Raw genomic sequence first — 27,202 nt, 5'->3', positions numbered from 1 at the left:
TAGCATAAAAGCAGAAGAATAAAAAGCAAGACACTGGATTTGCTCTGATCCTTTAATCAAAGTCTAGAATATTCTATCAGTGGCAATGTTTCTCTCTTGCCGCTACTCTTTCTGCTCCACATTCCACTTTTTTTTTAAAGCAAAGGGGGTTTGCAAGTCTTTCAGCCCCTATCTTGTGCTACCCCCCACTTTCATTTTATCTCTTAAATGGGCTGCATCTCAGAGTCTGAGAGGATATGCTTGGAAAGAAAACTTTGTGCCTTTTGTTTTCCAAATGATTAACTGATTGTGAAGATTTTGTCTTTAAAGGATAGTTTGATGGTTTCACACACCTGCTTAAAATTAAACTACAATACATTTAAGCAACTGCTGTTGTCCCAGTGCTACAGATGTAAGTGGATTCACTAATGCTGTGCTGTAAAGCATTCAGGCACCTTCAAAGAGTACCGTCATGCAAAGCTGCCAATGATTTACCCAAAAGTCCTTTAATCATTAAAGGTTTTATTCCTCTGACATTTCTGAAGGTCATTTTGCTTTTTTTTCTAAGCAGTAAAGCTCTAGTATTGTTAGATAGCTGACAGCTTGAAGATGAATTGAGAAGAGAAGTTTTTCTTGTCTTTTATCTAACCATAAATGGATTGTAACAGTTTGACTCATCAAATTAATTTAGGCATGTTCACCTCACTGATGGCAGCACAGAAGATCTGTGGGCTACGTTTCTGTGCTTTCTTTTGTCTTTTTAAAAAAAAAAAATTTTGCCAGCAGGCAGGTCTTAGCAGGCTCGACATTATGATCTGACCTCAGGCAGCCTGTCTGTGCTTTCAACAGTCTGAGCTCTTATCTCCCTTCCCGCATGGCGTTTTAGCATGTGTGTTTTGTCAAAGTGGCCCAGGAAGGTTGGGTTTTTTAATCAAACTGGGCTTCACCCAAATGATTTGACTCAATGAGAACAACGTTGATACAAATTTATCCAAATCAAGGATGTGCTGACTGAAAAGTTGACATGTATTTAAACAGTAAGTTACTAAGATCTTAACCACCCAGAGTAAATATAACAAAATCTAAATATATCGTTTTCAAACAGAAATGCAAAACAAATTGCTCCAGGTGCCGAAATGCATAATAATTATGATTATAGAAACATTTAAAACATTTCTTATGCACTTTAATCTTGATTCATTGACCCAAGCACAAATGTAGAATTAAATCACTCTACTTTTCAAGTGGTCATTTGATCATTTGTTTTTTCAAATGGTCTGCTTTTTAAAGAGTAAGAAATAAAGAGAAAACTGTTAAAACATGAGAAAGAACAATCCTTGCCTTTTAAAAGTTTTATTTCGAAAGCTTGAAACTTTCAAGGTTGTGTCTCTGCAAGAAAGACAAGCAGAGCCCCCACTCGCAGCTGTGCACAGTTCTTTATACATTTCAGGTAAAACCACATTCTGTTTTTACACACACACACACACACACACACACACACACCCACACACATATATTGGAAAGAAAGAACATGGGGGAAAGCTTCAGCCAGTAACAGAAAAGGGAAAAATGAACGTGATGCATAGACGCTAATTTGAACCTTTCTTGGTTATCATCTGTCATCTGGCCTTTTAAATGCACCAATTTCTTGCACATTGTGCCTAAAAACTGCTTACATGCATACTTGCAAAAAGACATAAAACAGACATGTATATAAAATAAGAATGCAGACATACTGTATGCATCAAATTTTGCCACTTCATCTAGCAGTATCTTTCTCCTAGATGAGAGAAAAGTGTATCTCTTTCATCCAGCTGGTTGGTGGTGCGCAGCAACAGGTTGGGGTAGATATGTGTTTAGTAATTTTAGCCTTGCACATTAAGCTCATAGGGAAATACTTTGTGTTGCATTAAAATAGAGAAAATCATGGTGCAGTGTCTTGCTCAACTTGCATTACAAAACATTCAATAGTTTGCCTATGTTCTTCTTATTAGCCATTTTAAAAAAGAAGGTTGTTTAATATGCCCTTCTGTTTAGTTTCATAACATATGAAGAATAAGTTTTATATGATGCTGTGTATGTGATAATAAATAGTAGAACCAACTACTGAAGCCTTATCAAACAGATAGTTAATTATACTCGGAAGTAGCAATAAATGTGTATTGTCATTTGATTGCATCATTTCGGTGCAACTCTATTGCTTTACTGCTACAAAGAAATGCCACATTGGAATTTGTAAAAATTTATGATTGTGTTATTATTCCCTCTTCCATCCCTTTGGATTTATTTTTAACAGCCAGGTTCTCGGCACAAATTATAACTCTTTTTGTAAAATGGAGAGCTTCATTTCTTTAATGCTGATGAAACTAATGACTCTGTCACACTCTGCTGTCTGACATGGGTTATTTGGTGTGTGTGGGGGTGGGTGTGTTGGGTTGTAGCTACATTAGGATTGATGTCTTTATTCTCTGAAATGCCTTGGGCCAAATTAACATTCATTCGGTTACATTTGGATTTTCGCATTATGAAAGTCTAAAATGGGAATGTTATTGCAGAGAGAATTGAAACAGATAATGGATTGGGACTGAAAAGCTGACAAACATAAGCGAAATTTTAATTGTTCTTTGGCTTTCAAGTTTATCAAGGTGGGCAGCTTAACTACAAAATTGTTTTTTAATTCAGTGATTGCCGCGTCTACAAATTAGACTTTGCTGAGTGTCATGTTTCCACCTCCTTCTGGCATTTGATGATCCATTAAGAGTTATTATCCTTCAGGATAATTGTTCCTTACCCAGAGGGAATACGTAACTCTATCTTTGGTGCAGCTTATCTTATTTTGTATTTCTGTTATGTCTGTAGATGGTTATGGAAAGCAGAGTCAGCAAGTAGAGAGATAAAACAAAAAGCATCTCATGTTTAATCTTACTTGTGTTTCAATGTAGCCAAGCACACATCAGTAACTACATTAGGGTACAGAAGCTCATAAGTGCCTCATTTGCAGACATTTAACAATATCAGCTTCAAATCTTGCACAGTCGTCTCCACAGTTATTGGCACCCATGGGAAAGCTTATGCAGTAGAATAATATCACTGAAAAACTCAGATTTTTGTATTTATTTTGATCCACTTATTTAAACAAGCCCACGTCTCCCAGTCACTTTTAGAAATGGGAAAATAAGGAAAATTTACATGAATATTTTTGCAGACGTTCGTTGATCTTCATATGTCAGGAAATGTAAATGCTCTCCTAGGCTTGCACTCACCTGTAAACATAACAATAAAATATGTAAAAACATGTATTTGTAAATGAGACCAAGGGAGGACATCATTTTATGGAGGATTTTTAAACCAGATGCAAATAACCTTTCCTCTAGAAAACAGTAGCCAACACTGGCATCTCTAGGTTATCAAGTTTCCATAACAACCATTTCTTTAAGGCTATTGTACAGATCTTTTCTATGGGGTGCCAACTTTTGTGAAGCATGCTATATGTATCCTTTTTTATTTTTATAGTATCCAAGAGTCTTCAGACGCAGACAATAAATTTTGTGCACCATAGCAACCAAACTAGAGACTTTGGAAATGGTCTATAATTAGCTTAAGTGAAGCTGTACCTCTCCAACCTACACACACACAGGGGAAAATTGGAGAAAAAGTATGTTTAGTGGGAGTTTTGATTTGGTTCCTACTTAGAAAACTGTTAAATTACTGAGCATTTATGTATAATTTCTTACAGAAGGGAGATAAATGGCTGCTGCTATCCAAGTTAGAAGTTGGTCCTATTTTTACACCTTAATTCAAACAATATTGTATGTAAAACAGACAAGTATTGGATTTAATATTTTGGGTATGACTATGAATTTTTGGAAACTGCTGTTGTGCATGAGATGCCTAAGATGCAAGCAAGTAAAAACCATAAAATTTTCAAGACACAAGAATTTTGTGCACCATTCTTGTTCCTATATTTAGACAAGCTGTAGAGGGTTTCATACAACACATCACATCTTAGCTCCAGCTTCTCTATGCATTTTTTCTTATCTGCTACCTCAAACAGACATTTGGTCTCTGTTGACTTCCCCTGCATAATTCCCAAGATGACTCATCCTCCTGCTCTTGGAATCCTTCTCCAAGAGGCAATGCTTTCTTCACATTATTTTGCCTTTTTTTGTCTTTTGGTAATGCTTGTGAAGGTGAAAATACACTCTGGAGCTTGATGCACAGATTGGTTCCTCACAATGGTAGGTGGGTAAGATTTATAGTGTATTCATTCTTTAAGAGGAGTAACAACATCTTTAGTGGGGCTAAGGCTGGCAAGAGGTGTGCTGTAGCACCTCTGAGGAGAATTGGGCCCTTCTTGACTGTTTTGTAAGCGTTTGACAGGTGAAATAGTGTGGGAACTGCAGGGAGTGTTGCTTTAAAACACTTTTTGTTGTGCTTGTCGAGGATGTGGAGGTGCCGCGTGAATGCTCAATAGCTCTGTAGGAGTCGCTGGTGAATGGCTGAGGGGGAAAAATGGCTTCTTGAGATTGTTTCTTAAGTTCCTCCGACATGGAATCTGTCCACATCTCTTTTCCCTCCAGTGATGACTCCCACAGAGGAAAGCAGAGCCATTTTGTTTTGTTTTGTTTTTTTGTCTGACCGGGCTGAGTCATATTTTCTGTTTTTCTCAGTTAAAGCCAATCGGTCGCCGTATGAACCTGCCATATGAACAGATTGCTCTGAAGCACTCTGCCTGAGGAATAAATGTCTGGTGAACTTTATAGAAATGACATAAAACTGTCTCACTGTCAAAAATAAGAATATTTATTTTTACTCTTTTGTACCAATGTTTCAGGTACACTACATTGAAGTAATTTGCAATTTTGACCCTGACTAAAATGCTACCATTCAAATCAATAACAGTTCATCTAGTGTCTGTTTGGCCCCTTTTAGGCAAGGAATGGTTGAGCTGATTATATGGTGATCTTTTGATTAAAGGGGCATTTGGACAGTTAAATGAGGCCCTGAGAATCTTGAAATATTTTATTCCCTTTGTTTTCCATTTTGAACCAAAATGTTCATCTTGCAGTCACAAGGAAACTTGAGGAATGTTGAAGCCAACAAACACTGATGGAAAGTCTTGTAGAGATTTATGTAAAGGTGGAGAAAGGGGATTAAAAAGAAACTGTTGAATATGTTGGGAAGCATTGGATGGGTGAGTGAATGTAGGTTTTACAGGAATCGCTTGTGGTTGGTTCTCGGGTTAAGGAAAGTAAGGCAGAGTGAAGCAGGGAAAGGGATTGTTCAGAGCCACTGCCTGGCGAGGGCCATTGTTCATCTTCTCCTTTAGAGTTGAAGGAGACGGGAGAGTTTCACACGCCACTCGCAGACATCCCGCTGGGCAGCCCCGGAAGGGGGCTATTGCAGCCGGTAAAGTAGGCCTGGCCGTAGGGATAAATTACTCTGAATGGAAGGGTCTGTGTTTGCAGTTTTCTCCTCTCTTTCTAAAAGGAGCCAGAGAGAGAAGGAATTCAACCCCAACCACAGGTTGTCCGCTTCGTTTCTGGAAGGCTATGTCTTCCAAGTCACCAATTTAACATCTCTCCACCCCCAACGCCCTGAAAACCTCACCCCTCCCACTATCACTGGAATGCTCCAGGATTTTGTTATGTAGGGGACCAGGGTGGCTGTCTCAGATTTTTATAATTTTACAATGTAAAATGTTTTCCTATTTTTGCTAATGTGTTCTAAGAAAACGTCTATGGCAAGAGTTCTTTGGGTTTTTTTGATTTGTCATAAAACAAAATTGCAATTGTTCGTCTTGAATTAGGATAGCACTTTTTACACATTTATCCAGAGAACCACTGATCAGATTTTAATGACTAGTTTTTGGTTTTATTTGTGGTCTGATGTACTGATTCAGATTTTTCCCTATTCTACTTTTTCCCTATTCTAATATTAAAAGAAAGAAACCATTAAAGAACAACATTTTGTAAGTTAACTGCTAGATGTAGAAATTTTGAGTCAAACATAACGTAGATAACGTAGTTACAAGATTGTGTATGTGTCAAAGCTGCTCCCCGAACAATCACGAAACATTGATCAAAAAATTTGTGAATTTGATCTTTTCCATGTGGGATGGTCTGGTATGTGTGACTAATTTTCAGATGTGCACCGATCTGGCTTTTTCTCGGGGAGTTCTGCTTTCTGGTGGTAGAATAAAACAACTTTTTCTTTTCCTTTTTTTTTTTTTTCTGTCTCCCACGACATTATGATGTTTACATTTATAAAAGAAATCACATTTTTACTCATTTCTTTCAGGATTTTACAATCACAAGTTGTCCATGTCTGAGCTACAATGGAGAATTAGGGTCGTACTGAGAAAAAAAAAGAAAAGAAAAAATGAAGTTGCAAGAATAAGCAGTTCATTAGTAGTAGTAGTATTTTTCAGTTTTTTTTTCTTTTTATTCCACCCCAAGGAGTCCATGTTTTTTTCCGAATTTGCTACAATTACGATGGTTGTAAAAATCTTACTGCCTTTAAATTTTGTTGGATGGCCACATCTTGTTCTTTACTTGTAAGACTTCTACTTCTAAAAGCTTTTCAACACTAATTAGAAATTGGCAGACTCGAGTATGTTTTTACATGTATCTGCTAGTGCCCCCTTTACACAATTGGGTCATTTTAACTGTTGGCTGCAAGACTGATGTAAAGCAAAACAAAACAAAACAAAAAAATAATAGGGGTCAATGTTGTGGAACTGGCATGCTTTCTATTAGACATCTGAAAGTTATAAGCTCAGTTTTTACCCTAAATTCCACATGTTAACAGCATTGGGAGTCCTGTCCTGAACCAGAGAAGGCTAAAACTGTGGAGCATGCTGTGTCAGTTAATAACTGGATATTACAGAGCTGGACCCCAGTGCCTGCTCTCCTCATCCAGTCAAAACCCATAAAGTGTGTTACTGCTTGCCCGCATGGAATAATCTCCTCTTATTACACTTATCCCTTCACTGTGGGTTCACCCTCATAGACATGGACTAAATTACACTACTGATACTCCTCTGGCATATGAGACCTGTTCAGGACCACTGTTCCTGTTTTTTCTTGAGAATTATGGTATTAGGGAATTATATTATTAGGCTTTGGTTGAGCATTTTTGGAAAATGGTTAGACACACTAGCCATTTTATTAGGTACACCTTGCCAGTAGAGCTGTACTGTATATCAAATCACAATTAACACATCAAATTAAATGTGTAGTGTTTCAATCACAAAGCACAGTGCTGCTTTTGAATAAAGAATGTGGGAAAGCTACTTGATGGCAGGATTAAGGCAATCTTTTGCCTTCTCCTTGTGTTATGTGAAAAGATCTAAGGGACAAAAAGCGTAGAAGTCTGCCTGACTCATCAGGCGAGGAAGTAAAACGCCCGCATCAACTGACTTGCATAGGGGCGAGCCCGTTTTGCGGGCCGGAGGAAGGGTATAGTTACGACAAACGTCCAGCAGCAAGATTTAAAAGCTGTAAACAAGACTCGAATTATGTCTTATGAGAAGAGTGAGAAGCCGAGATACTATTATAGTTTTGAAATCAGTGATATGGGGAAACTTCTGCCAGGTTTTCTGACATTGATACTACATGGCACCTCCTGCCGTCCTGCACCGCTTGATTTAATTTGAAAACTCAGCTGTGGGGGATATCTCTGTCTCCACCTGGGACTTATGAATGGCCAGAAGGACGCCAAAAGGGTCTTGGGATTTTAAATAACCAATAGAAATACAACACCTTCCACTCATGTTGTTGCTACTATTGGAGCTCATTCCAGTTATCACATTGATTATATTCTTTATCTACCTACATTTACAAAACAATCAAATAGGTTAGGGACATATTTAGTAATTTGATAGAATAGTGATAATATTGTAATCCCTTAATTTTCAGTTTCATTCAAAAGTACTACCTAGGGTGGCCATGACAACAAATTTTGTTTGATTATAAATTGTCTCAGAGGTTATTCCAATAAACAATAATATTGTTGACCATTTTCAGGTAATATGATGGTAAATTAATAATGCCAAAACACGTTCTCAAGGATCAATAAACTACATTTTAATGAACATTTAACACTGGAAATGGGAGTCATTTTAAATATCCAAAATAAATAAACAGAACAACAGAAACGACAAATAAAATTAATTGTGAACCCTCTGTTCACAAAATTGTCCTTCAAAAAAAGGCTGGTTGAGACCAATGCATCAGATTGAAAGCCGGTTTTGGTAGAAAAACTGAGAAAAAAGAGTAACATGATAAATCATGGAAATTGAACTTGTTTTAATTTATTTTGTGATTAATTGATTTATTGTTTATTGCAACAGTTCTAATCCTACCTGTGTCAAGAATCCTTCACCACATTTATTTATTGTATTATCAACTGTTAAATGAAAACAAAGTTAAAACAAAAGAATTTGAATTATTTATAATCTTAAGAAATTAACTCTATCAGCCCAAAAATGACACGAGCAACCTGAAAGGTGTGTCTGATCTGGATGTGAGCTGTTCTGTGAATGAAAACACTAAGCTGTGGAAGCATTGGCCCCGAACAGAGGCCTTGGATGGTGGAATTTGGGGTTTAAATCCAGGATGGTGGAAAGTTGTATGCGCATGTCTTTGCTTGTGTATGTGTGTTGGGGAGTCGATTGGCCAAAGAGTCAATCTGTGGATTAGAAAGAGCTCGGACACCAAGTGCTCACTCAGCACATTGTGCAGCAAGTCTAATGTTCACAGCCAGAGGCAGAGCTCAGAGCTCTGCTGTGTTTACATTGTTGAGTTTGATGCATGCATGCACCCTCTTGCACACAGACACCCACCCACACACATAAACAAACCCATATGTACCAAAACCAATACATGGATTTATGCTCCAAATGTCTCAGGTTCCTCACAGATCTGCAGTGGCACTTCATCAGTAAAGATGTGTAAATTTGGAGGACATGTAAAGAGTTCTGTGTTAAAATTTCAATGCTTAGCTATTGTCTGTTAGTGTTCCAATACCCTGACATTTCCCCCCCTAGAAGCAGCCTCTTTATCATAGTGGTTCATATAAAGGGTCTCTTTGCCCACCCAACACAACTCTGATTCCTTTCTTAACATTTCCTTTCTCATCCACTCTCCATAGAACCACCACTACCACTCTCCCTCTCTGGCTTATGACTCTTCATCTTTCTTGCCTGTGTTGAACCGTCATTATCTGCATCACAACTGGCCAGCCAGCCTTTCCTTTGATCAACTCCCGGCCTTGCACTGGGAGCACGAATGGAAGCAGTTATGATGTATCTATTTTGTGCATTTTTGCCCTTTAGATTATAAATGCATAGTATTTATAGTGTCATTCAAGTTGGGCATATTACATGGAGACACACATGGAAGTCCCAGAGCCACAAAAGTACAGTAGGCAGCTGCCAGAGCCATCACAAAAGGCTGACAGCAGAGGAAAATAAAACGTTTTAGTAGTGCATGTTTGCACCTCTCCTGCCTTCACCCCCCACTTGTATAAACATTTCTGAAAGCTGCAAGTTTGAGAGTTGTAATTTTTTTCTCCCTCTTGTGTATTTCTGTTCTGGTTGCCGATCCACATGCTTGTCCAGCAGCCATTCAGTCAACTCAGGCCAACTAAGTGCTATCTTTGAAGTGACTTCAGAGGGACGGCGGCTCTGGCCGTGGACAACAAAGTGTGTTGGTGTGTGTGTGTGTGTATGAATGTTAACTTGTATACAACTCCTGTTTATTGGTCTTTAATTTATAACCCTCAGCAGCAAGATAATGATACATCGCCATGTGCGTAATTATGTTCTTCTGGTTTATTTCAAGGGAATAAAAAAGCATCTGCTCTCAGGCCTCTGACTTGCACTTGGGTTAATAGGCACTGATCTGTTTAAAGGCGTTTGTCATTACTTGAGTTAATCAAGCAATGTGAATCGGTTTTCATTGTGGTTAAAGAAGTGTTGCCATGCTCTGGCCTTAAAAGGCAAGCCAGCAACACACACACACACACACCCCCACGCACCCCGTCATGTTCTCTTGCTGAGTTATGTTGTAAGGAAGTGATTGAGTCCTGCAGTGTGATAAGGCTGAAGTTTTAATGAAAGTCTGAGATGAGCAGGCGTGAAAAGAACCCTGCTGCTGGATCGACTCCTTCAAATATCTGACGCTGGCGTGTTTGCGTGTGTGTGTGTGTGTGTGTGTACACAACTGAGCACACCAGGAGGAAGGAGGTTGTCATGGCAAGGCAGAAGTGGAATTTTTTTTACAGTCCTTTGATGATTTGGTATCAGCTCTAAACTCGTTTGACTGGTTCTTTGTTTATGTCCTCTTTAAAGTTTTAAGTTGTTTTTTTCTATTTAAAGTTGTGTCTTCTATTTTTTATCTTTCTTTCAGTGGACCTCAACATGTGGCCATGTGGTTTCTGGCTCATCACATTAGGGTGGCTTAACCTTCACTGGCTAAATTAATAGGTGGAGATGAGCTGGTACTGAGGGGGACTGAGAGGAAGGTTGAGCTGTTTAGCTCCTAAGTGTGTTAGGCTGATCTAACACACTTTGTTGTTAGGCTGAGCTAACAACAAAGTGTGTTAGATCAGCCTAACCTGCAGACATCGCAACCACAAGGAATTTAGTTACTGGAAAATGTGGGTGTCGGAATCAGCTTGCAGGTGTTGTAATGAGCAATACCTTGGGTCTACATAATATCTAAAAAACTAAAAGCAATTTTCTATTCTGCCACATTTATTTAAAACCTAATGGTTACAAATACTTTAAGAACTACTGCTATGTTCTTGTAAAACATGTCCAAGTACTTTTACTCGTTTGTATGGATGAATAAATGCTTAAGAGCTGTTTTATACTCCTGGCTTGGCTTGGGCCAAACTTAGATGATCACACTGTTAATTTTGAGTTTCACAGCAAGTTTAAGCCAAAAATGTGTAACTTGATTTAATTTATTTTAATTTAAAACAGAAAAGAAAAAGGAGTATCTTCATTTTTCACAGCATGACCATCCATGTTTGTGTGAACGCACAACTAATATTTCTAAACTGTGAAATTTGACTTTGTTAGCTTGGGAAAAGTGTTGTAGGATTATCTCAGCCAACTTACCAGCAGTATGCAGCAGCAGGTGGGGGAGGGGCATCACTGTGGTGCTCTATGGCAGCAGGAGAATGATATGATGGAATCCTTTAACTGATCTTGGAGCATATACTTTTTAATATCTTAGTTGATACAAATATCTAGGTTGTGCATACTTTGAACAACTGTTTCCAAAAAAACTAAATTGGTTTCTGGAAAGCCTCTCAGAGCAAAGCAGAATCTGAACAGATGAATAAACAGCAAGTTTATTTGCCTTTGGTGGAAGAAGTAGAGCTCAAAACAATCAATTCCTCATCTTCACATTCATTTATTCCACATTACCACTGTCTGAGAACATCATTTTTTTGTCAAATATAATTTTATACAACCAGTTGTACAATTCTAAATTAGATGTTTCTCCCAAAGTAAACATTCTACATAACACTGAGCAAACTTCAACACCTGTAAGAGACATATGGTTTGTATCAGGTCATGCCCAGTGCTGTTTCATTTCTTTTGCTTTGCCGTGATTTCCGTAGCTTGATTATTATGAAACCTACAAAAGAAATACTTTGTTTCTTTGAGGTGCTAGTGATGTCTTGCAAAATCTATAAAAAAAATGACAATGAAAATCTTGTGTGAATTCTGTCATTGGTATCGGTATGGTATCTGGCTCAGAAATCTGAAACACAGAATTTCACAGGCTCATTATGGTTTGTGAGTGATGGTTACTGCAGGTGAGCAGCCTTCCCATAAACGTGCTCGGCCATCCGTCGCATTTTGCCAGCACGCTCACGCTGCGATAAGTGACAAATGTTGAACACTGTTGGCCGACAGAGACGCGGGACGCCAGTTGTGTCCATTCTCAGTGTGCAGTGCTGCACAACGCTGTGCTGTGAGGCTGAATGCAGCAGGTTGGGGACAGTGCGGGCCAAGCAGTTGCTGACATGCTGAGATGCAGCTATCTCTCTCTGAAGCTACGCCTTTACAACTCAATACCAGCAGAGGATGGAGGTCAGACAAAAGGGTTGACTCATTCCTTCCGTGCTCCTGTCAATGCCTTCTCATTGTTCTCGATGCTGAAATTTCCCTCTTATCACCTTTTTACAGCAGTCTTCTGACGCGCTGTCAGGGAGACACGGCGCCGACCCTCCAGGTAGTCTCACGGGAGGTCCATGCCTAATTAACTGGCAGCCTTTTGACATCATTTAAAGCGTGTGGCCACCCGCTCTCTGGGCTGGGTTACCATTGTGTTTTTTGGCCTCCTTGCTTCCTCCTCAACTCTTAACACTTACTATTTAACCATTTAGCCAGAGCAAATAAAGAAATGCTGGAACAGACCTTGAATAGCATTTGGTTAGCTCTCCTACGTCGTGGCAGCTCCAGGCTGGTCTCAGTCGAATAACTCTGGCTCTTCCTGTTGGTGGGTCAGGTTTAAATGTGATGTCAGTTTGGGTTTGTGGGTTCATCTTTTGCATTAACCGTTGGGAGACCACCTGTCTTGTTTCACACCAGGCCTGGTCGGACAGTTTAGGGTGTTGAGAAGGAGAAGTGCGTGATCATTGGTGGTCTGTGCTTTCTTTTTCACCTCTGGATGCTGTCTTGAACTTGAAGCGTGACTCTGCCCACAGCAGATGAAGACACACCATGTCTCAAACATACAAGCTCACTCTTATGTGTTTCAGTGAGCATTAGCAATTACTGGAAGTGAGCATTGGGCCTTTCTGTCCAGCTGTTGGGCTCAGCAGAGGAGGGATTTAGAGAAATTAGTGTAATATACCACTGGGGTTGCTGCCAGCTCACCTCCTTGGTGGTTATTTCTTTTTGACACCAAATGTTCTCAGTCAGCATTTTTCTAAATTTGCTTGGCATTCAGGTGGCATAATGTTACTCACTAGTAAAAAAAAAAAAAAGAAGAAAACTCTTTGGTGATTCAAATAAAACAAAATCTGTTTAATTTCTGAAATCAAATAAATTTTAGTATGAACAAAAGTAACCAGTCAATACAGAAAGCATTTTTTCAAAGATTTTTATTTATTTATTTATTTATTTTTTGCTAAAAGGAAACTAGCCATTCAAACCAACTTGGCACTAATGGAAACATATTTGCCACACTTGTTGCATAAATCATCAATTGCCATGATTCATGTAACTTCTGGTAAAATTTTCAGCCACAGCAATGCTTGATTATAGTCAGATGTGTAGAATCAAGAACTTCCTTAAATAGAACCTGTCTGACATGATAACATGATAAAACAATGAAAATAATGAAGTACAACAAAGCAAATCCCAGTTAAAGAAAATCAGAAAAGAATGAAGAACAAATTCATTCATTATAATTAAGAAATCATGAATTTCTGCCATAACATCCTGAAGAACATTATCTGGTTATTACTTTATGAGGATTATTAATGTCCATTATACACCAGCAAGTCCACCTCTTAATTGCTCAAGCAACCCTCAAAAACAATGTGCAGGTTTGGAGAGGACCAGGAAAAATCTGAACCTAACCTGATTGAGATTCTATGACTTGCCCTTAATCAGACAATTTGTGCTCCATATTCCTCCAAAATGGCTGACTTGAGAAATTCTGAAGGTGGAACAGCATACCTTCACGAAAAGGCAAAAATATTTGTTGGTAATTGTCACAATTGCTTGATGGCAGTTAGTGCTGCCAAGCTTTGCACAACCACTTACAGAATTAGATTTAGGGAGCACGTTTTTTATTGTGCCAGGTTGGTTTATTTAGTCTGTTACCCTTTATAATGACGTAACTTGAAAGATGCATTTGTATCGACTCAGACTGTCTGATATTGAAACTTGTTCAATGATGTGGACCATGTAAGTAGAACAAAAAGGTAAAAATAAAATAAATTCATAAGAGGAATTGTTTTTCTAAGCTCCGTTTTGAAAGCTGACAAGGAAAAAAACACAACTTCAAAAAGATACAATGTTGATGTTGGCCTTTTATCTCTGATCCTTACTTTCAGTCCTCCCAGCTCACCTTCTTTTGTTAAAAAAATCCAAACATCGCATCAGTGAACAGCTCAGGCAGTTCTTCTGTTCATGCTTCATGTGAACAGTCTTTTGATATTTCGATAGTTTGTTGCTAGACCTGTATTTACAGCACAAAGTGACCTGCTGTGTCTACGAAAAAAGCCTCGCTTGTGATCTGTTATCTTTGCGATGCATCAGAGACTTGTCACGCTGGCGCTCTCCAAAGGCGCTGGCCTGCCGGGCCTGGCTGCTGCATCGTCTGTGTGTCTGCAGCCTTGCGTAGCAATTTATTGTGTGCTGATGATCTCCCTTTGCTTTCTCAGTAGTTGTTGTTGTTTTTTTAATCATTAATAAAGATAAAGGTATGTCTGGCTGCTTTGGGCATACATTTATTCTTTCCTAAACTAATGTCTGTGTTTGCTTGCTGTTTTAATTTTCTTCTCCCATTATGGGTCGTGGCAGATAATATTCCGGTCCTTTTAGAATTTTTTGATTTCTATTTGTATCACTTGTAATTATTTCTAATAAAGTGTCAAGACCGAACCGTGGTGTCACAGTCTCCATCATTTTGCCACTTGTCTTTTCTTTTGCAACTTGAATTTTTTTTATTTTTCACAAAACAGTGAGAATGTGAGCAGAACGTTCTGGATCAGCTGCAGCTGTCTGATTGACCTTTTCGGCAGACATTGTTGCAGTAATCAATTTGACTAAAGATAAACGTATGGATGAGTTCCTCAAGACCTTGTTGAAACATTAGTCCTCTAAACCTGGAAATGTTGGTCAGGTGATAGAAGGCCGACTTTGAAATTGTATTTATGTGTTTCTGAAGCTCTGTGGTTCTTCCACAGCCTGGTTTTATGCAGATGTCATTGAACATTTGATTAACAAATGATTTGATATAGAAGTTCTGGTATCGGCTGTCCTTTAAATTCTGACATTGTGATCAGAGCCTAAAAAAATTGGATTGAATCACCTCTGATTTTCTTTTGTGCTTGTGACTTATCCATTAGTTTTGTTGTTTTTTTGTTTTGTTTTTTTTTTTACTTTTAAGAATCATTAACACTAACTCCCACTATAGCTGTGGGGAAAAACAGTGCTTCATCCTTCAATTTTCTCTGTTGAAAATGTTTAGAGTTTTCCCCCTGGCAGGTGGCATCCTGTAATATCACCACAATGACTCCATCTGCCTGTGCAGATTGCGGGAACACGGTTTCATGTATACTGCTTTAGAATAATTAATGTAAGTTTTTTGCATGGTGTGGTTGGTGGCTTCCTGCTGGTCTCCGTAGGTTTCTTTGGCTCTGGTCAGACCTAGTGACCTATGCTTTTTAAAGCATGTCTGACAAATGCAAGTCCTGTGATGTGGCTTCATGTTGAGATGACTTCTGCTCCATCTCACAGACTCTAATTTAGCGCTATGAAACCCACACGCATCTGACTGAAACGCACATTAGCTCAACGTTACAAATTGAGCAGAGCTTACTGCTGTACGGTCTAAGCTAAACAGACTGTGCTGACAAATGCCAAAAACTTGTTAGAGCTTTTAATACTGTCTCTCACGAGGTAAACGCCACGGCCCAAGGGTCGGAGACTTGAGGAATTACAGACTGTGCTAGAAAATTAGAAAGACAAGTTTAAAGACAGGAAGACTCGGATGACGCCATCCCCGTTTCACTCCCATTAGTGGGGAGCTCTGGAAACAAGGGGACGGGAAGAGGGGGGGAGTGGAGAAAAGAAGGAAGGCAACTTAGGGGATGGGGGGCAAATGTGAAGAAAGGATGGTGGAAAGAGGAGAAAGAGACGGAGAGAGCGAAATGAATAGAAAGAGGCCATTAATTTAGTGCTGTGGGAGGGATCTGAAGCTTACTGAGCTCTCCCTGCCAGGCCCTCCTGGGTTGACTGATGCCTTTGTGAAGAGGCCAGGAACCACACACGCACACACCCCCACGCGCCCCCACACACACGCACACACATGCCTCAAGAACTTTGGGTTGTGGCCGGCCAGTTTCAGCTAAACTGACACTCAAACACACACAGATGGTCATTAATAGACTTCAAAGTTAGAGCAAAATAGGGAAACTTTTATTTGTTCCATCTCATGGTCTAGCATCGCTGTGATGTGTGTGATCATGTGGTATTTTTATTTATTTATTTATTTTTGTTGCTGTGGCTAAGTGTTGGAAAACGATTGGTGTGGATTTGGCTTTTTTATCATTTTGGGGGAAACTGTTCAATTTCTTCACATGCAAAACTGGTATACCATAAAATGTTCATTGCTTATTACACAATTGCTGTTTTTTTGTAAATTTGCTGCACATGGAAATGGAGCATACACTGAATTTGACAGATTTTTTTGGATTTTTCACTGTTTGCTTTTGACAAATACAGTCCAATTGACAAACTTAACATAAAATCTCAAGCATTAAAAATTGAAATATATCTAAAACTAGATTACCTAAAAACAAAATCCTCCTGATGTTGCACACTAGGAGGAACCTTTAGGTTTTATGCTTTGTTTTACTCAGTGATAACTTATATTGGTCTTGTCAGTGATTTGTAGTCTGATTTAGTTTATAAATTTGAACACTCAAAGTTCATTAATGATTGTCACTTATGTAAGCCATCCGTGCTGTTCTACATTTCTTCTTTTGTTTTGCAGTGATTAAGCTTAAGATGAAACAAAGTCTGTAAATCACCAAGTGCTGCTTTTCATCTTGTCTCAGAAGGCACATCATCTGGAAAAGCATCTGTAGCATCCACATGTATTGTCACACTGTTTATGTCACAGTGCTGACAGTTAATTCATATGGCGTCAGTTATTCTTTTCCGCAGTGTTGCGTAGCAGATTAGAGGAAGCTTCCTTATGCCTTAGTGTAAAGTTTGTACCTCAACTGTCGGTATCGACAACGGCAACTCAAGAACATCCTTATGTTCAAAATAAGAGTTTCAACAGACTGTCAAATGTGAAGCATTCACTTTCTTGGTCAGAGCTAGTATTGACAGAGCTTCCATCTATTTTTATGATGATGTCGCATCCTGACTGTGATTAGATAGTTAGGATTCAATCACAGTTGGATAGTTTGTTGCGAGACAGACGGACAAATATTGTGTTATATATAGTATATATATATATATTGCAAGATCTCTGGTTACAATGGCTCGTTACACCCCTAATTCAAATAAAGCCAAACTCTTTGCTGTTATACTTACGCTGAAGACCTTTTCTGTGACTGGATTCAGATTTAAGTGTTAACATTTAATACTTACGGTGCAGATTCAGATTCAAGTGTTAACATTTAATACTTACGGTGCAGATTCAAATTCATGTGTTAACATTTAATACTTACGGTGCAGCTCCCTGAAAAGCAGCACACTCTAAAGACACTTCTTTACCAAGATAAATCTAATTTTATACTAGATCAGAAAAAACATATTTTAATTTCTATATTTGATTTAGTTATTTCTTTGATTAAAGCAAGGAATTGTTGCTCATCTGTCCATTTACCAGATAAGGTCTTGCACTTTTGGAGAAATATCAGCAAGAGAAGTGTTTTTTGCTGAAAAGCATCAACTCATAAAAGCACCTGTGATTTTCTTCAGAAATTTCTAAATGCAGATGTCATAAAGCAGGATGTTATGAACCTCTGCAGAGTTATCAAATTGTTTACTGCTTCAGATATAAACACGTCGTATGAGGAGAGAAGGGTAAAAATCAATTTTTACAGTCTGTTTTGAGATTTACTATCATCTTGTTACTTTAGACATCTTTGACGTCTGATGCTTTCTGCAACTCCTTTGTGTCACGCATTATGGTTTATAGAGCAGTGTAAAACTGTTTGGAAATGATCACTAAACCAAACGATTCGGATCACCAGTTTATGTCACATGAACTATAACCTTTATTTCTGGTTTTTTGCAGGTGTTCAGGGCAGTGCTGACTGTTCGTGCGGGAGGAACCACTTCACATGTGCGGTCAGCGCGTTCGGGGAGTGTACCTGCATTCCGGCCCAGTGGCAGTGTGACGGAGACAATGATTGCGGGGACCACAGCGATGAGGACGGATGCAGTGAGTTTTTGCTTGTGGTCAAACATTCTCTTCTAAATGGGTTCAACTTTAGTCTTGGTGTGCGCCTAATTTCCTCTTTCCTCTCTTTCCCGTGTCTGCTTTTTCGCTCTCTGAGCTTTATTTTGGGGAGTGTCATTTTTGTCCTGTATGAACATCTGCTGCCACGAGACTCTGTCCAGCTGGCTAAATGTTACATTACTGTATAAAATGCACGTTCATAACACTTGGAATGTCTTGGCCAACAATTATTGCTCTCCAAACAGTCCTTTATGATGTGAATATTGCACACAATAATCTTACAATGATGATGTATTTGCAATATTTTGCTCTGGGCTCTTTCTTGCAGCCATTGCTGCAGCGCCCTCGGCATAAAATATCAAAGTAGAATGAAGTGATTATATATTGGACTGAAATGCAACAAAAATCAGATTAATTGGTGTTGGCTAGTTTTATTCTGTTAAAATGAATTCTGTATTTATTTTGATCATCTTTAGAACAGAACATACAGGACGTTTTGACAAAGTATTGGACAGATACTTCATAGATGGATCAGTTTGTCCTGTTTATTTTTTGGCAGACCGATTAATTGGTGGCACATTCCCAGTGTAATTTTCTCAGAAACAAAGATATGGAACTAATATTTCCAGATAATTTTACTGGTAGGGATGTTGTACACCACAAATCTGGAAATAGCTGCCACAGTTGTGGTGTCTAGGTGCTGAATTGAAGCTTCCTTTCTTGTATTGCTTCTGCTTTTTTTCCCCAACCCTAAACCCAGTTATCCCTATATGCTTTCATGTTTTTAGTCTAGCTGTTAAAAACTCAAAAACTCCAGTTCTTTTTTCTTTTTGTTTTACAACAAATGATCTGAATATCTGCATATTAAAGTGCTTGTGGAAGATTTTGTCTAAATAAATAAAAAATGTGAGGAAGTAAACATGATCAAAGCTTTTTAGATTAACGTTTAGTGCCAGGCAAATTTTGATCACTATGAGAATAAACAATAAAACAATAAAATGGAAATGACAGGAACCCCAATACTGTTTTTAATGATAAATTCTCTTAAAATATTTGGTATAATTTGAAATTAAATTTGAAATATTTACGACGCGACCTGCGGTTTTCTTAGGAACATTATGTACCGGTCCTTTGAGCAAGGCATTAAACTACCTCGAGACTGCCTAGACGTGGCTATTCTTGGCAGCTGCCTGACTTTTTAAATTTGCTGTGGATATGAAAGTGTGCTCAGTCGTTTTTCTTACATAATGTAAAAAACATTAGCAAAAATATGGAAATTGACCTGATATTGATCCAATCTTTCACCAGTAAAACATTGAATGGCTGACTTTTTTGGAAGGTACGATTTCTAAGGGAGACTGTGTATGCACAAAACGCACACAAAAACAAATGCTTGAGTGACTTCTGGCACCAGATAAATTTTGGCTGGAGGGGAGTCTTGGCAGCGGAGGCAGACAGGAGTATTTTCTTGCAGAGCATGTCAGTTTGTCAAGTGGAGGAGATCTTTGGTGCTCTTCTTTTGCTCTTCTGTGTATGATGGGAAATGTCGATGAGAGGGCCTTTTTTGTTCTCGTCACTGCCCGCTCTTTGAGCAGACGGGTAGATGCTGCCTTTTTTTGTTGGGCACTTCCTCAACCTCTTTCAGAGGTTTGCGGATCAGTATTCAATCTCCATCACTCTTCTTCTGTCATATTAAGCTTGTTAGGATTAAGCAGAGGGAATGCTAAGTGTTATTGATCTCTTGCCAGTTGAATGTTTAGTGAGTCCGATTGCCACGTATTGATTTGCAGTACGTTACTTATTTAAAGAGACACATGGAAGCAGCTGACAGATATCAGAGCATCTACCTAGACCTTCCTAATCCATTAGTACCGTAAGATCGATTCCCTGCTTTATCGCTCTGTGGTCGGATGATCACTCGCTTGGACAACTCCAGTCAATCTTGTAACAGCAGTCTTCATGTCGAAGGCATTCATTCTGTTTCTCAGTAATGCTGTTTGATCACAGCAGTGTACCCATCAGAATTTATTATATTCATTGTTACAGTTGTAAAACTGAAAAAAAAAAAGTTTCTGTAAGTCTTGCCAACACTGAAAAACAATTGAAGAAATTAGTGATGACTATTTTGAGTCTAATCTATATATACTTTTTTTTTTTTCACGAACAAAATCTTGAGCTCGTTTAGACTGGAATCATTAGTAGTTTCCATTTTAATGCTCAATCTACTCAGTAAAACTATTAAACATTTTTCTCTTATTGGCTTTCAGGTGTTATGTTGTTGTTGTAAACACAACATTTAAGGATTAATTTGAAGTGAATGAGATATATTAATTGCAATTGTTTTTGATAGTCGGTCATGTTTTTTATCTGGTGGTTTTACTATTTTAGGCTTTGATTCTTGTAAAACTAAACAAATATTTATTACTGCAGGATAAATATTTGCTTAGTTTAGGATCCTGGCTCTTATCTTGCCAGGATCCCCTAGAAAAAGATAAGAACCTCTTTGGCTCTCAGTGAGGTTTTATTCAGTTGATTTCTCTGTATATCTTTATGTTATCAGGCATTTCATCCAAATCTTTTCCACATTTACTCCAAACTTGGGGAGCTGGGGATAGGAAAAGAAATGAGATGGAACCTTTAAGAGACCAAAACTTTGACATGCCAACAAACAACAAAGACAAAAGTGGAAACATAATAATTTTATGCATTTTCTATGAAACAGAATAATGCTCATGGGATGAAAATATTTCAAATAAATACATCTAAACAAAAACACCTAAGCATGTTTTAGGTATGGAATTTTATTTTTTGTGGACAGCACAAACAAGAAAATACAATTTCCTACTAAAATCTTTGAATTTATGAATAACATTGTAACTGAGCTTCTGTATATTTGCAAGTGATTTTTTCTAAAGTTAAATTAAATTTTCTGCTAACTGAAAGATCAGGTAGACGCTAAAATTATTTTTGCGTTCTGAAAATGAAAGAAATTGCTTGTGCTATTCAATGCAAAAACATCGCAGAGCACAGAAAAGTGAGTATTTGATGAAACCACTTCTATCGCACTGATTGAATTAACCGAGTCCAATCGTAAAAGTGAAGAGTTAAATTTTATGGTTTTCAGGAAGGTTCTGTGAAAACATCGATGAATTGAATTTTTGGAGGTGCAGCTTCAGTTCAGAGGATAGAGAGTGATTTTCCTCAAGGCTGATCGGCAAAGTTGTGTGACCGTGAGAATATCCAATCACAATGAACACACACAGGGAAGCACAGAGGGCCGTGTCTTTTCTGCTGAATCGAAGCAGTGTAGTATGTGGCATCCAGACTTTTTTTGAACTTTAATGTGTTTATCATTTATACCAATTTACCAATTTCCAGACAGAGTACAACTGTTTTGAAACAGAGAGCAGGAATGTGTGTGTTTGTGTGTGTGGAAGTGGGGAGGATGGGAGTAAAGGCTGACCGTCTTTATGAAGCGATCTAATTACAATGTGGAAATCATGTGGAAATAGAGCAGTTTAAAGATGTGGTTCGTGTGTGTGTGTGTGTGTGTGTGTGTTTGTGTTTGTGTTCTACCAGATAAAATTTCATAGCTGTAGAGACCGAAGATGGATTGGAAAAAAGGGTGATGAAGGACTATGAGGACTATTTAAAAATGTTCAACATGTTATTGTGTGCGTTTGTGCGGGTGCGTGCATGTGTGTGTGCAAATGTACTTTAAGTATAGTGATCTGGAACAGTGATCATTAGCATACTCCATCTCACTCAGAGCTCCTGGTGGGTGAGGAGGAAATGGACTTTACAGCCATATGTTCTCCTCTTAAACCTCCTGTAACATCGGCCTATTTGTACTGGACCACACTGGCTGCAGAGAGCTTTACTTGATGGCCATAAATTTACCCTTTCAGGCAGACTATTTAAAGTTAAGGGTCCATACCAATCTGTTTCCAATGTGTGCATCTTGGCTGCAATCCTTTTATTGTTGTAAAAAGAAGGAAAATAAAACAACATTTTCAGCTTTAAAATCTTGCTGACCTTCAGTATTATGGAGGAAATGTGTTAGCGCTGGGTATACTGTTTGCAACACTTTGACAGTGTTGCAGTTAAAAGAATTCTTTACGGCTAACTTGAACTAAATACAAAAATATATTTTTCTATTTTAACTTCAGCGAAATCCAAATAAACATGAAGTATGTTAGTTGGTAAATCAGTGGTGTTTGAATGAAGCCATAAGTTAACCAGTGATGGCCGAATATGTTGCTTCTGAAGCTGGTTTGTTGAAGTTAGAGAATTAAAATCAAAACATCTAGGTTGAGCTTTCTTCTATTCTCCATTGTGGGAAGATTTCATTTCTTATTCATCTCAAACACAAAGACAATCATGATGTTTAAACAGTAACTTTATTCTTTCTGTTTTATATTTAATTCGCATCATTTTGTCTTTGAATTACCACCGTTTTTGTTTTTTTTTTTGGCAAAGAACATATATAAATATAAGATATTTTTAGTCCACTTTGCCGCTATTTTGGCATCTTGGTGATCTTATATCAATGTTTCAAACTGGATCTGTGTGAGGTTTTAAACTGCAATTCATGGCTTTTTTTAAGTCTTGAAAATGTGAAGATATCAAAATGACCTGTGCTTTACAATACTTCAGTCCAGAATTGAATAATCCAAGTGTTACAGATTTTAACATGGAGAAGATTGAAATTAGGTTTCTAAATATGTAGACATACTGTGTATAAAAGTGTGAGGTCTCTCTTTATTTCAGAGTGAAACTTGTCATCTAATTTTGTAAAATGTATAGTACCCACTGTAGTGCCATTAAAAATAAATTTGATCTGAAAGATGTAATAATTATATTGGTTTTCTGAAAGAGAAAGCACACAGGTTGTAATCTGGTGCTAACTCCTCCGTATCTACTACGTCCGCATTCCTGTGACATCATCAGACTTCTCATTCAAGCAAAAAGGTTTTTTTTCTCTCCCTGATGAGAAAGTGTGTGCCTGAACACTGTAGGCAGCCTGAAACCCTTTCAGACTTTTTGTATGTACTTTCTCACCTTGTTCCAACAATGGTGTCACTTTGGTATTTAGGGATGTAAAGACCAACCAAGGTAAATAAATTGAAAAACTGTATAAAAATGTGAGCATCTCATTAAACATTCAGGTTTCTGAAAGGATACACATATTTATAACAACACAAAGTTAATCAAAGTGTTTGGATTTCTTCGACTCACTCGTCGAAACTCTCATAACTAGGCTGCACACCTGAAGGACAGGAGACTAATTAGCTTTGATGGAATTTATTGAAGACATAACTCATGCAGTTCATCAAATATTTAAGGCCTTGCCATCTTTACATTTTTTTTTTCTACAAATACAGCTGGATGGCATACAGGAGTGCATTTTTTCCATATTTGATGGCTGGCCAAGCACATGAGCTGTAAGAAACTTTGCTTTGAAGCTTTTCTTAATTAAAAGAGGGCATGTTTATGTTCTTGGCAGTATGCACCACATCCATAAACCTCCATAAGGAGAATGAAGACTGCATGCTGCTTGCGTGTGTCTGGTTATCTTATGAAATCACGGTGCGGGCTCTGGAGGCACGGGGAAGTGGAATGAGAGTGATGAAGGACAGAACGTTGTCTGGTTCATGTAATGGTTAGTGCTCTCAGCTAAATGTTTTACCACTGTCCTTATTCTGTTCCTGCTCAAACTGCTGTTTTGGGTTGAAAGAGGACTTATGGAAACATGGGCTTGGATAAGATCAGATGAATTCTTCATCTTTTTGTCTCACTGTCCCGTATTCAGAAGACATACCGAGGAATCTTGGTTTGAATCACCACTTATTTGAATTTAGACTGTCAGCTCTTTGGCTTGTACATCTGCATGGACGGAAGACAGGATAGCAGACGTTTGACAAGTTTCTTACCTCACACCAGAAAGCCATAAACATTGCCTCTCTTTAAAGGGTGAAGTTTGTTGCTGTAATCCCCAAGGATTGATTATTATTGGTTGGTAATGCTGTTCCTTTTACTTAACCAAGACTAGTGCTAAAGACAGTTCAGTGACAGAACTGGAATGATTTTCTACAGCCATAGAAAGTAGTGCAGTATGCCATGTCAAACGCCTCATAGAAGTAAAGGATTGTTGTATTCTGAGTATGTGGAAGGTAACGCCATAAATCACAAATGTCTTTCTCACCATCCCTGCAAACACATTTCTCTTAGTATCATCTTATTTTTTGCTGATTTAAACAACATTTTGTGTTTGTGAAAGCTTCACTATCTTGTCCAGCTAATCTCTGATTACCAGAAGCAGTGCAAATGAGGGAGAACTGAGCATTTACAGCAGGATAGGTCAGAAATACCTGATGATATTGAAATATAAACAATGATTTGGAACAAAGTTGAAAATGATTTCAGTAGAAACCACTGTAAGCGAGGATTATTTCTTCACATTGACCTAATCAAACTCCATCCTGTTAAGTGAATGTCAGCTTATGTCACTTCAATAATAATCTGGCTTTTTTAAAAGTTCAAGGTGTGTGTCTTTTTCTCGAAGAGACACACACTTCTACATCTGCTGTCCTGTTTCTGTTTAACTTTCACTTTATGGGAGGGAGCCATTGACTGATACAGTGCTGCAGATAATTTTGTGGTGTCTTATTAAAGGTGAGAGACACTATGTCTAACATTGTCTCTCTACTTAACAAGGCCATTTAAGAACCTATTGCAATATCTCAGTTATGATCAGTTCATCTATTTAACTATGTGTCTAAGAAAAGCTGCTAAAACTACAGCTATAAATAACTCTGTATGTTTTCTTTAACATACAAAGTATCCCAGAACCAATGCTTCAGTATTCTGTGTGTCTGTTTTTATGTCTCTGGTCCATCTTCTCATACAGCCAGTCCAGTAGGTGGTGATTCAATCTGGGTTCAGTTCTGAGTCATTCCCATTGTCACCACATGCCTGCTCAAATTGAAGGGTTACTGTGACATCAGCGACAAAATGTAACTTTTTATGCACTGGCATTATAAACTAATTTTGCGTTTTTGCACTTTATAACAATGAGGATCAAATTGGAATATATATAATTAATTAGTATTTCTGAACTGACCTCGATATATTGTATAAATTGGATGTTTTTTCTAGAAGGTTTCTTGAGGTGACATTTGTTATGAATTAGCTCTATTCAAAATAAACTGAATTGAATAACCTTGAGCAGATCTAAAGTAAAAGTTCCAGGATTGTATAAACATGAAATTCATGTCATTTTGGTAAAATGTTGTACTTAAACTCCCAACACCTTCACATTAAGAGTATTTCTTTTTCTCGGGTCTTTATAAGAGTTGGTGCTGCAATAAAGCCAACTCTTAGACTACAGAGTTTTTCTGGGGTTCTGGTGTTTGTGAAGAAGGAAATGGAGCGTGGGTCAAACAACCACTGGCAGCAGTTTATCGCTCAAACTTTTTTTTTGGTAGGAAAAAGTCCCATGGTCTCACGCTCTGTCCCAGAGGGGCTTATCACCATCCTGGGCCCGGTTCATAAGTTTTTCATGTCAGGATCTTCAGGTCAGATGTTGCAGCACCGACTCTGCTGGATATAATTTTGGTTGCATCTGCTTCCAGTGCAGTCAGAAATAGCTTCTGGGGCAAAATGGGTATACTCATATCCCCATAGTGATGCATTTTAAGCTGGTGCAATTAATCTATCCAGACAGATGTTAAAAAAAAACTGGTGAAAGCAACAGATACAGATAAGGTATTTTATTTGCTGATGTTTCACCTTCTCTTTCCTTCTAGCACATCCATCAGTTCATTTTTTAATTTATTTCTCTGTGCTTTTCACTTTCTGTGACAAGCATATGGATTTTTTTTCACAATTATTTTAATAATCGGTGAATTTGATCATTCTGATGATTAATAGATTAATTGGTTAAAAAATGTGAATAAGATGAAGCTAAAACTATGCTTCATCCTTTTACTTAAGGAAAAAAGTAAAAGTTTTGGCTAAAACATATTTACAGACAAAAGTGTTTTTTATCTTAAATGCAATATTTTGTGTACAGTTTTTGGCCTTATTACTGTGAATGTTTACTTGTGTCATTACTTATGGGTTTTTTTTCACCAAATAGCCTTTTTTTGAGTTTGTATACTCCAATTAATAATTTACTTACTTAGTTGATGATGATTTTAATAAAATATTAATCACGATTAATCCGATTAATCATTTCAGCCCTAGACACTTGTATAATTTAGTGTGTGTGTCCATTTCTACACTGGGTAGGATCATTTAATCAGTGATGACCTCAGATGCTTTCTGTCCAGCAGGACTTTAACTGGGAGCCAGGGTGGAAATGAGATGAAACAGAAGAGGAAATTCTCTGTCTTCTGTGATTTTTAAAAGCACCATGTGAGGTTTGGTTTTCTGTCGGCTCACAGACGTCCGTGAGCTTTGGCGAAATGAGTGTGTACTGAAGTCACATAAACAGCTCTAGGGTAAAGTGGGACATTTTCTACCATTGTGAGTAGTCTGCTTTAGATGCACCTCTGGAGTTCTGTGAAAGCAGGACTTGTTGGGTGTAACATAGGAATGATAGAAACCTGTTTGAAATGCCAAATTACTTTGGTTTGGACATGGTAACTGCAAATGTTCTGAAAGCTCACAAATTTTCACCTCTTAGCTGTGAAATCTGAATTAGAATTGTATCTGAAGATTTTCTTAGATGTAGCTTTGAACTTTATACACTTAGTATGCAGAAACAGAGACATGGCAAGGACTTGGCAAGTGATATTTGTTTTTTCAAATCATCTGAACATTGGCACCTGACTATGTCTTGCACTCTTGGGAGAAACCAAACAAAAACCTAAATAAAAGCATTCAGACATTTAGATACATTAGGAGAGAATGACCAGAGTTAAAATGGATTCTCACAGGTTCACACTCCGATGTGAACCACCAGAAAAAAGCATACCCCTCTGTCCTTTAATCCGCCATCCTGCACTGTGGCAGCCAATCAGGAAGCAGCTGGGACCACA

General features: G+C 38.0%; 1 protein-coding gene across 3 annotated transcripts in view; it reads left to right on the top strand.

Moving 5' to 3' along the window:
- lrp4 (low density lipoprotein receptor-related protein 4) overlaps positions 1–27,202 on the top strand; it is a 112,432-nt gene that overhangs the window by 30,063 nt on the left and 55,167 nt on the right. For all 3 annotated transcript variants that reach the window (XM_028014753.1, XM_028014752.1, XM_028014754.1), the window contains exon 2: positions 17,994–18,140. In XM_028014753.1, coding sequence (XP_027870554.1) covers positions 17,994–18,140 — 147 coding nt within the window. The remainder of the gene's footprint in view (positions 1–17,993; positions 18,141–27,202) is intronic.

Source organism: Xiphophorus couchianus, chromosome 4 (genome assembly GCF_001444195.1).
Source record: "Xiphophorus couchianus chromosome 4, X_couchianus-1.0, whole genome shotgun sequence".
NCBI classification, from domain to species: Eukaryota; Metazoa; Chordata; class Actinopteri; order Cyprinodontiformes; family Poeciliidae; genus Xiphophorus; species Xiphophorus couchianus.
The sequence above is the reverse complement of the archived record's forward strand: the minus strand, read 5'-3'. Positions and strand labels throughout refer to the sequence as shown.